Source organism: Lipomyces doorenjongii, assembly GCF_038497915.1.
Source record: "Lipomyces doorenjongii strain NRRL Y-27504 unplaced genomic scaffold V1508scaffold_1, whole genome shotgun sequence".
Taxonomy (NCBI): Eukaryota; Fungi; Ascomycota; class Lipomycetes; order Lipomycetales; family Lipomycetaceae; genus Lipomyces; species Lipomyces doorenjongii.
Window position 1 is genome coordinate 809,022 of NW_027118068.1, and position 9,859 is coordinate 818,880.

A 9,859-nucleotide genomic window follows, 5' to 3' on the forward strand; every position below is an offset into this window, starting at 1 on the left:
TGCCAAAAACAATCAACTTCCAGTCGAAGGCATACGGAGATTTTTTAAGTTTGGTCGGATGTCAATGAGAATTTCAAAGTAAAAGTCTCCGGAAGATATACAGTGCTGTTTCCCTGAGTAAAGTACATAGATACATTTGGATCGATTTTATACACCTTGTATCGTCAATACACAGGTATACGCCGTATTCACTCACTGTACTTATCTATCATTTACGTACTAGGCGACTATGGTTCGAAGAAAAAAACCCGCCCACCCCTTAACTACGACTCAAAAATATGAACAAAACAAAGATTGTAACATTTGAAATTTATATATGAACGGAAAGAACAACCTATGCGTAAATGATATACACTGTAAGAACCAAACGAACATTCTATGTCTCCTTGATCCAAGTTAATGCTTTATTCGTTGTAGTGATAAATTAAATAGTTTGGTAATCCATAGGATTGGTATCCTAGTCGCTTGGCCATCTTAGCAAAGCCCTCGGATTCTATTAAGTGATAGAATGGGAAAGATGGGAACATCGCGCCATCACGGTGAACTTCAGCCTTTACTAGCAGAGCAGTACTATCACCTTTAGTTCCACAATTCAATATACAAACAATGATCAGTTATAACTTACGCTCCCACGCCGTCCAATTGAATCTCTTCGTGGATGTCGTTGCCTGCAACGTACTGATAGGACATTAGTGCGCGATAGGTGGCCATCTCGGCGTATCCTAAATGCCCTATTAGAATAATTTTAGAGTAGCAAAATATATCACAGAAGTACCCTCAAATATAACCTCGTCGTCACCCATGTCCTTCGCCATTTGTAACGCCGTATCGCTGTCTTGCCAACTGTTGAAATCGTAAGCCCGTATTTTGTTCTCGCCGTGATCGACATATCGCTGATAGCAATTCGCCACTATAATCGGCTTGTTATGTGCCGCAAGATCCTGCACGAGAGTAGTTGGAGTTTCCACGATATCCGCATCCAACCACAACACCCAACTTATTCCCGCATTGATCGTCGTGGTAAACAACGAATTTCGTGCCCGAGCCATAGCAGCCCGTCGCTCTTTCTGTCCGCTCAGTGCGTGCCTATCCTTTTCACTTTGAGAAAACGGACTGTCAAAATCTTGTCGTAATATTGTGACCTTGGCAAACCGGTTCTTCTTCGTCCCTGTCTGGAGTCTCTTAACTGCTTCCTCCAGTCGCAGTAGGGCGCTGTTAGCCTCTCTGCCTCTCGGAAGGATAAAACCTAGTTCGATGAGTTCGTGTGGATAATTGAGATTTATGAGATTGTTCCAGTATTCATCGTAAAATCGAGCGATGGGTGTTAGGATAAGAACACGCTCATGACTTTCAAATGACCTCCATGTCGATTGCAGCCCGTCAAGTCGGTAATGACTAATCGATTTTGTGCCACCAATAGCTGGCGGCGGCCGCTTCTGAGCCTTTGATGAAGATGAGGATGGGGATATTAGATAGAAGAGCAGTAATAATGACGCGCCGACGATGGTGACGATACAAAAAGGCCGCCCCCGGAACTTCTTCGACTTATACATCGCCATATTGTCACTCACTTTTCTGAGCTGTCTTGGTAATCTATATGCAACTATCTAGTTGCGCACAATGATACTCTCTAGGTCTGTCAGGTTATGTAGCGAGTCTTCTAATCACAGGGGCCTAAGGCAACTGCGCTGGCCTGGCGTATTTCCAAATCCAAATACCACACGCTGGGAAGGGTCCTGGTTGCCTATCAACCCGAAAGGTAGAATCTAACAAGTCTGGAACAACCGGGCAACTCCTATTCATCGGCCAAAACAGAATCTTCACGCGGTCGAGTTGAAGTGTTACAACGCTGCTGTGTGTCAAAATCAATCGCAGCCCACAATTGGAATTTCACGAGCGAGGGAGTAAATGTAACATCGTTGTGTATATATGGTGCATGTGATATTGGTGCCCTCACTTAAATCTCATATTGCATAAGCTTAGGTATATATGGGTTTAATCGCACCATCAATAAATTTTAAATCACGTGATCCATAAAATTATCACTGTGCGTTGCAGTAAACATCGTAAATAGTAGAATCCATTGATTCATTTATTTATTTATACAACATATTATATGCCGGTATGTACTGTGGCCGGAAGTCGATTCCACGAACGTGGCAAGTAGCTCTCGCCTTGATCGACCTGACGCCAACAGACCAACCATTGCTTCAATAATAGCGTCGTTTATGTCAGGATGATAACCATCTTTCCGAAGTAGCTTCTTCACATCGACCATAGGAACATACAGAGCTAAATTCTGAAACTACATACAGTTCAGCTGCAACGTTGCAAACGCAACACTCCAATAAGGTCAACGTCATGCCACTGTAGGGTTACCTCTGGCCAACAAAAACCTGAATGGGGGAGCAAAGAACATAAAAAATACGACGCATCATGGTAGCAGACATTCAAATTAATTGTTTACGAGAAACTGGGTTGACGACTGGACGTGACGGAAGCCGGGGGCCCCCTCAAATGACATTCTGGTGCGGCTCGCCTTGGATCTAACGTTTTTCCTGAGCTGAGAGGTAAATAGGCTCCACATAGGAAGAGATAGTGCCGCGATTGCAGGCTTCAAACGGGCAGGAGCTTGCCTCGACAACTGGCGATCCCCCCACTCTAGGCCCCACAGCGAGCTGCACTAAAGTCTCACGACGATACGCGCCAATGACGGCGGCAGCAGACAACACGTACTCAAGTCTGATTGACGCAATCATATCATTAATATGACAGAATTCAGATGTGCCGACAACTTCACTCATCGATAGGCTGTTTGAGTGTATGAACTCGATCGAATATGTAACAACCCGGACAGCTCAAAGGCGGATGGCAGCAGCCCTGCCGTTGAATGGTGCGAGCCAACAGGATTAATGCACAGACAGAGCGGAGCTCGGACTCATGAGGCCCGGTGCCACACGGAATCTGGCATAATCATTACGCAAGTGATGCATATAAATCCTGAAATGCACGTACGCTGCTGTGATTACTGTTCAGAGTTAATATTGGGGCGCCGGTTCTAGTCGGTACTGCCACTTAAAACGGGCGTCTCCAGCCCGTCACCTTTTTGCTACTTTCTTGATATCCTCCGCCATTTCTCTTCGTAGTTTTCTTGCCAATTGCTTCAATTCTGTAGTAAAGATGGCTCCTTCATTTGACAAAGTTGATACTCTTTCAATCAACACCATCCGTCTCCTTGCGGTAAGTTTCCTGTCTGGATAGTTGTGGCGATAGGCAGATCGCTCGACATATTCCTATACCGCGACTGTGGCGAGACTTCCTGCGATATTTGGATATAATGCGATGTCTATTATTTGTCTAGACTGGAATCTGATCAATTGCTGGTTAGGTTGATGCTACGATCAAGGCCAACTCTGGACACCCTGGTGGTAAGGCTTTTTGCAGCACATCAGTCCAACAATGAGACAAATCGGTGATCATATCTAATAATATAGCTCCTATGGGTCTTGCCCCCGTCTCTCATGTCTTGTTCAACAAGTTCATGAGTTTTAACCCCAAGAACCCTAAGTTCATTAATAGAGATCGATTTGTATTGAGGTACGTCAATACGGCGCCACTACACGATTTGATATATTAACAATTGCTTGTTCTGTAGTAATGGTCACGGTTGCATGCTTTTGTATGCTCTTCTTCACCTATATGGTTATGACTTGAGTTTGGATGACTTAAAGAATTTCCGTCAGCTCGGCTCGAAGACTCCTGGTCATCCGGAGGCTGCAGACACCCCTGGCGTTGAGGGTAAGTTCGTTGATTCGTAGCCGCGTACTACGTGAATGGAATTGCTAAGTTCTCGATAGTTACCACTGGTCCTCTCGGACAAGGTGTTTCAAACGCTGTCGGTCTTGCTATGGCCGAGGCTCACTACGCTGCGCGATTCAACAAGCCTGGTTATGAGCTCTTCAACAACTACACTTATTCCATCATGGGTGACGGCTGCGTTATGGAGGGTGTTGCTTCTGAGGCCTGCTCCACCGCTGGGCACCTGCAACTTGGAAACTTGATTGTTTTCTATGACGACAACCATATCTCTATTGATGGTGATACTGACCAGGCGTTGACTGAGGATGTCTTAAAGCGATATGAGGCCTATGGCTGGCACACTGTCTGGGTCAAGGATGGTGACCACGACCTTGCTGGCATCGCCGCTGCCATCGAGGAGGCCCAGTCCGTCAAGGACAAGCCATCTATTATCAAGATTACCACGACCATTGGTTTCGGTTCAAAGCTCCAGGGCACCCACGGCGTCCACGGCAACCCCTTGAAGAAGGATGATGCCGCTCACGTTAAGGAGCTCTTTGGCTTTGATCCCAATGAGTCGTTCGTTGTCCCGCAGGAGGTGTATGACCTTGCTGCTAAACAGGCGGCAGCTGGTGCTGCCGCTGAAGAGGCCTGGAACCAGCTCTTCGCAAAGTATGCTTCCGACTACCCGGAGCTTGCTGCAGACCTGACGTTGAGAATTGAGAATAAGCTTCCCGAGGGCTGGGAGAAGTCCCTCCCAGTTTACAGCACCAGCGATCCGGCTATTGCCTCCCGCAAGCTTTCTGAGACCGTCCTCAATAAGATCTGCGATATTGTTCCTGGTCTCATTGGTGGTTCCGCCGATTTAACTGGCTCTAACTTCACCAGGTGGAAGACTGCTGTCGATTTCCAGCCTCCTTCTACTGGCTTTGGTGAGTACTCTGGCCGCTACATCCGATATGGTGTCCGTGAGCATAGCATGGGTGCCATCATGAACGGTCTTGCGGCTTATGGAGGTTTGATCCCATTCGGCGGTACTTTCTTGAATTTCGTTTCATACGCCGCTGGCGCAGTCAGACTTTCTGCTCTCTCTGACGTTCGTGTTATCTGGGTCGCCACGCATGACTCCATTGGTCTCGGTGAGGACGGTCCAACGCACCAGCCTATCGAGACTCTTGCACACTTCCGTGCTCTTCCCAATATTATGGTCTGGCGTCCCGCTGACGGCAACGAGACCTCTGCTGCCTACTACAAGGCTCTCACTGAAACTCACACTCCTTCCATCCTCGCTCTCTCCCGTCAAAACCTTCCGCAACTGGAGGGCTCGTCCATCGAGAAGGCTATCAAGGGTGGTTACGTCCTCAAAGAGGTCGAGAATGCTGATGTCACCATCGTCTCCACCGGTTCCGAGGTCTACCTCTCGCTTGAGGCCACCCAGATCCTGGAGTCCAAAGGTCTCAAGGCTCGTCTCGTTTCGTTGCCCGACTGGTTAACGTTCGACAAGCAGAGTAAGTATTTCTATTGTATTGATGCTTTTCGAATTGACCATAAACACCCATTTAGGCGAGGAGTACAAGTTGTCGGTTTTCCCTGACGGTCACCCAATCCTCTCGGTCGAAGTCATGACCACTCTTGGCTGGCAAAAGTATTCCCACGAGCAATTTGGCATCAATAGATTCGGTGCCTCCGGCCCATACCTCCAGGTGTACAAGAAGTTTGGCTTCACCCCGGAGGGAATCGCTGAGCGCGCCGAGAAGACCATCGAGTTCTGGAAGGGGATTCCCCTCCGCTCGCCCATCCGCCGGGCTTTCACTCAGGTCGAGTAAGAAAAGTTGCCTGTGGTCAATGCGTAGATTCATTCTCCGTCTCCTTTGTGTAATACGGTTTCGTCGTGTATTTGTGATATTGCCTTATTGTAATTTGTCGAGTGGTTAAAATCTTGTGATGACGTAGATAGGTATGTATGTGATCAGTTACAGTGTAATTGAAAGTACAATATCTAGAATTAATAATATTATGAACAATAATTTATCAACTGTCGAAGGTCATGCATATATTGAGCCAACCAAAATCCACTTAGCTGTCGGACTTAGCCAAACAATCTTTGGGCAATGCCTGGCAATGACAAATTGTTATCCTCTTTGTTTAGGTTCTATTTTTCAATACAGCCACGGGATCCCTTTGAAGGTAAGACGACCGGTACACAGATGATATGTTTCAGAGACTTCAAACCAATGAGATGCATTCGATTGATGTAAAAGAACGCGCTGTAGATGCAAAGTAACTAATCACGTACTCCGGAAATTCTTCCGACGAGATCGCAGAGGCAAGTAACTAATTAAGTCCTCCGGAAATTCTTCCGACGAGATCACCAAGAACCTCAATAAACATTCATCTGCGAAACGATCATTGAAGTGAATACTCTGCTAACGGAAGTTGAATATTGAATTTCCCTGCGACAGTCGTGTAATTTTAACTGCTACAATGGCTACGCATGTGTTCCTAGGAAGATTTTGCTTTGAATGATTGATAATGGTAATTAAATTAAATATTCGTGCTTTTCATCATTCCAAGTTATATATCTATCGACCAGCTTGCAACAGAACGATGCACTTGATACTTGCTAATGGATTATCCAAAGCGTCTAACAGGAGATCAGCCACAACTAAAACCAAAAGCGACTCTGCTATTCACCTTTTCACTGCCTTCTACTATTGATTAACACTATATCCACGTCCGTGTCAGAGCAACGTCCTGTTTCTCTCTGACACCTAGGTTCTAACGGGGGAAGAAAACCTGTATTACTCGGCCACCAAACCCCCGGATTTTGAACTTACGAACAAAAGCCGAGTTCTACTACATGCAATCTGGCCTTGCCGATGGGAAGGAGACAAGCCTCAGGGAAGGGTGAGTAGCGTGCTTGTTTGGGTGTAGAGTCTTGAGCAGATTCTCGATTTGAGTTCAAAGAATCTATCCATTTGGACAAGGGCGTAGGGAAATCCGAGAAAGCAAAATCCAGAGGGAAAACAAACAATCCCAGAGGTAAACACTATTTCTCATGATCCTGTCACAGGCTCCCCTCTTGACGCCTGTCAACTAGGTGTCGTGTGACCGGTAGGACTGGCCCCTCCGTCTTGGACTCACTGCGGTTCCAGACTGCCCTCTTGCCGCCTGTCGAGAACGCATCGCCAGAACTGGCAGCGGACCGAGGGGCTTGGTCGCCTATGAAAGCTGAGCTGAATAAGAAGAAGCCTTAATTGCGATTGAGTGTATGAAATCAACCAATAATACTGGGTTTCCAAATCCGTGAAAACTTTAATCACAAGAGGTTGGTTGGTGGTTGCGAGTGTTCTTAGACGACACCGGCATTCCTTCCCAGAAGCAACCGTATGGATGACATTCAGCATGCCGTCAATTTTAGTCATCAATCCAAATTCATCTCGTTCGGTATCAGTCACTTTGAAACAAATACTGCGGCCACCAACCGAGTTCCACTATGACTATTTTACCGGCCCAGAGGGCGGTCCGCTACAGATTGATTCCGTCACGACAGAGATTACATCCGCCGCGAACTGTTTACCAGCTCTAATCCCGCTATTAGACAAATATGAAGGTTTTCTTGTTGCCTGTTATTCGGATCATCCACTGGTTCATTGTTTGAAGGAGCAGACCTCGAAGCCGGTGTTGGGAATTTTTCAGGCATCAGTTCTGCACTCGATTGCACTTGGAGGAAAGTTTGCTATCGTCACGACGGTTAAAATTTGGGAAGTACTACTCAGCGACGCAGTAAGGGCGTTTCTAGGGTCAGAAACATTATTTGCCGGTACTTTTTCGACAGGCTTGGGCGTATTAGAACTTCATGATGCGTCGGCGGATGTTGTGAGTCAGAGAATTGGCGACGCAGCTATCAGGGCAGTCGCGAACGGTGCGAGCGTAATATGTCTAGGATGTGCAGGGATGGCAGGTATGGAGGAGGCGATTACGAAAGCGGTGGGAGATAAGATTAGAGTGGTTGATGGCGTTGTTGCCGGTGTAGAGATATTGGTGGGCTTGATTCGGTCTGGGCACTAGTGAATTGTACTGTAAATAAACCCACACATGACTCGACCCCATGACTGTGAAAGCGTGTAGCAATAATAATATGTGAGCCGCTGGTCTAACAGGCAACTTTTCTCGTTCTTAGAATATATCATTCCATGGAACAGCATATGATACAGCCCTTAATATACATGTGCGCCTCTTCTGTACAATGCTCAACTCCTACTCGCTTGCGGACGAATACACAACTTGAAATGTTATATTCAACCGGCACACAAACCCTTGCGCCGCCGAAGATGCGGCTTCTCCGCTAACCTAATGGCAGTTGACCAAGTATATCATCATTGGTGACCTTACGATGACAGCAAGTCTACGTGCCAGCAAGTCGTGATTACATCAAATATTGTCAATCAAACATTGTTAATTGTTTTGGCTGGTTATCGGCTACGGCCGACGGGTGGATACGATTTGCGAGTACAACTGCTATTCTATTGGTTGCAGAAGTATACGATTAACTATTGCTCGTATATATCGTGTTAGGCGTTGAGGAACGACTACAGTCCTCAAGCTGATTTACACCCCGTTAAGAATCGGCAGATGGGACCCGGAGTGACCTATAATAGTACTGGAGCACCTTTTCTAAGAGATTTTTAAGTAATTTGTAATACTAAGGTTTATAAGCCTTGCGGCACTTTCCGAACAACGGTATGCATCAGTGGTGAAATTGTTCAAGATCCACAGTAAGAGTATGAGTTGATTTATAACACAAAATGATTTATCCTGGACATTGCAAGTGATTTGCTCATCAGTCCTATGGGACAACTACTTGGAAGTGCCAATGGACATAACACCAACATGGATTGGGCTATATAAAAATATGTCTCCAGGTCTTCTAAAGTTATCGTCATCACCGCCGGAGCCAATCGAGGTATGTGGATTGCAATCGACATCTCCTACGACATGACTGACCAGAACAGGCATTGGCCTTGCTATTGTTCTTGCAGCCCAGCTCAGCGAGCATGGATACATCGTAATTGCGACAGGACAGTACGGTCCAAGGAAAAGATTCGAGGAACAGCAATTGCGCAGTTAAACAACGTCAAGTTCGTCGAGATGGAGGCCGTGGATTACGGGACAATCGACTCTGCAGTGGCTGAAATTGAAAATATTGCGCCGGAAGGAATCGATGAGGTTTGGAATGTGCGTATATGCATATCGATGTGCTGCGATTCTCCTGATGCTAATCTAGCCTGGAGAATCTTGGAGTTTACAAATTAGGTCTCGAACGCGACGAAGCGTCCATCAGATCCATTGATGCGGTCGAATTGGAGACTCATTTCAAAGTCAGCGTTGTAGCGCCAACGTATTTCACCTCTAAGTTAATCCCTTTGCTTGAGAAACGCCAGTCAAAGACAATTGTTTTTGTTTCATCTGCTGGTTCCTCCTTGGAAGTCACCAAACAGAGTGCAGAGTTTTTCACATCTGCCGGGGTCATCCCTGCCTGCATCTAAGTCGGCATTGAACATGGTATGTTTGGCAAGTGGATCTTCTCTGAGGTGCACAGATTACAGAAATGTGAACCTAACATCATACATATAGTATTTCCATATGCAACTCCAATCACTTGACTTCATCGTCGTGCCCATTCACCCTGGTATTGTGTTCACCGATATGTATGTCGCTGGACTTGGAATTACTGCCGAAGAGAGTGCAACTAAAATGCTGAGGCGTTGTTGACCCGTTGACTTCGTCTGATGAAGACTTGCTGAGAAAATATGATGGATCAACTTTGCCACGGTAGATTACTATTTTGCAAAGTTAAAGCATGCTAGGCACGCGAAACGAGAAGGAATTCCAACCGAAGAAAGCGCTACGAAGATGACAGGCTTTGTTGACTTGGGTCCGACGGACGATTTCTTGTTGAGAACTATGAAGGATCGATTGTGCCTTGGTAGATCTTGCATTTAAAGTGCTTGTTGTCATTGTAGGTGTTTTTGGGCATTGAATTGAGATATTCTGTGGT

At 46.2% G+C, this 9,859-nt stretch overlaps 4 protein-coding genes across 4 annotated transcripts; 3 read left to right on the plus strand and 1 right to left on the minus strand.

Moving 5' to 3' along the window:
- Positions 1 to 86: 86 nt before the first annotated feature.
- Positions 87 to 1,843, minus strand: V1508DRAFT_408317 (Anp1-domain-containing protein). Its single transcript, XM_066938995.1, has 3 exons — positions 776 to 1,843; positions 626 to 722; positions 87 to 570 (listed from the first exon to the last, which is right to left on the minus strand). The coding sequence occupies exons 1-3, from the start codon at positions 1,557 to 1,559 to the stop codon at positions 405 to 407; spliced, it is 1,047 nt and encodes a 348-aa protein (XP_066799238.1). The 5' UTR covers positions 1,560 to 1,843; the 3' UTR covers positions 87 to 404.
- A 1,240-nt stretch (positions 1,844 to 3,083) lies between these two features.
- On the plus strand, positions 3,084 to 5,836 carry V1508DRAFT_408325 (Transketolase, thiamine diphosphate binding domain-containing protein). The gene is made up of 6 exons (XM_066938996.1): positions 3,084 to 3,240; positions 3,389 to 3,428; positions 3,495 to 3,597; positions 3,656 to 3,798; positions 3,858 to 5,306; positions 5,362 to 5,836. The coding sequence occupies exons 1-6, from the start codon at positions 3,181 to 3,183 to the stop codon at positions 5,622 to 5,624; spliced, it is 2,058 nt and encodes a 685-aa protein (XP_066799239.1). The 5' UTR covers positions 3,084 to 3,180; the 3' UTR covers positions 5,625 to 5,836.
- A 955-nt stretch (positions 5,837 to 6,791) lies between these two features.
- V1508DRAFT_408328 (Asp/Glu/hydantoin racemase) lies at positions 6,792 to 7,975 on the plus strand. Its single transcript, XM_066938997.1, has one exon. The coding sequence runs from the start codon at positions 7,192 to 7,194 to the stop codon at positions 7,867 to 7,869; it is 678 nt and encodes a 225-aa protein (XP_066799240.1). The 5' UTR covers positions 6,792 to 7,191; the 3' UTR covers positions 7,870 to 7,975.
- A 738-nt stretch (positions 7,976 to 8,713) lies between these two features.
- On the plus strand, positions 8,714 to 9,637 carry V1508DRAFT_401593 (uncharacterized protein; the record flags this gene model as incomplete). The annotated part of the gene is given in 7 exon segments (XM_066938428.1): positions 8,714 to 8,733; positions 8,809 to 8,866; positions 8,896 to 9,036; positions 9,093 to 9,326; positions 9,349 to 9,372; positions 9,436 to 9,544; positions 9,564 to 9,637. 7 exon segments carry the CDS (start codon positions 8,714 to 8,716, stop codon positions 9,635 to 9,637), a joined length of 660 nt encoding a protein of 219 aa, XP_066799241.1.
- Between the last annotated feature and the right edge of the window lie 222 nt (positions 9,638 to 9,859).

Coding starts and splice junctions, on each gene's coding strand:
- V1508DRAFT_408317 (XM_066938995.1), bottom strand. CDS start 1,559: ATGGCGATGTATAAGTCGAAGAAGTTCCGGGGGCGGCCTTTTTGTATC. Junction 723..775: donor CGACGAGGTTATATTTGAGG/GTACTTCTGTGA, acceptor TAGGGCATTTAG/GATACGCCGAGATGGCCACC. Junction 571..625: donor CAATTGGACGGCGTGGGAGC/GTAAGTTATAAC, acceptor TAAAGGTGATAG/TACTGCTCTGCTAGTAAAGG.
- V1508DRAFT_408325 (XM_066938996.1), top strand. CDS start 3,181: ATGGCTCCTTCATTTGACAAAGTTGATACTCTTTCAATCAACACCATC. Junction 3,241..3,388: donor ACACCATCCGTCTCCTTGCG/GTAAGTTTCCTG, acceptor ATTGCTGGTTAG/GTTGATGCTACGATCAAGGC. Junction 5,307..5,361: donor GTTAACGTTCGACAAGCAGA/GTAAGTATTTCT, acceptor ACACCCATTTAG/GCGAGGAGTACAAGTTGTCG.
- V1508DRAFT_408328 (XM_066938997.1), top strand. CDS start 7,192: ATGACATTCAGCATGCCGTCAATTTTAGTCATCAATCCAAATTCATCT.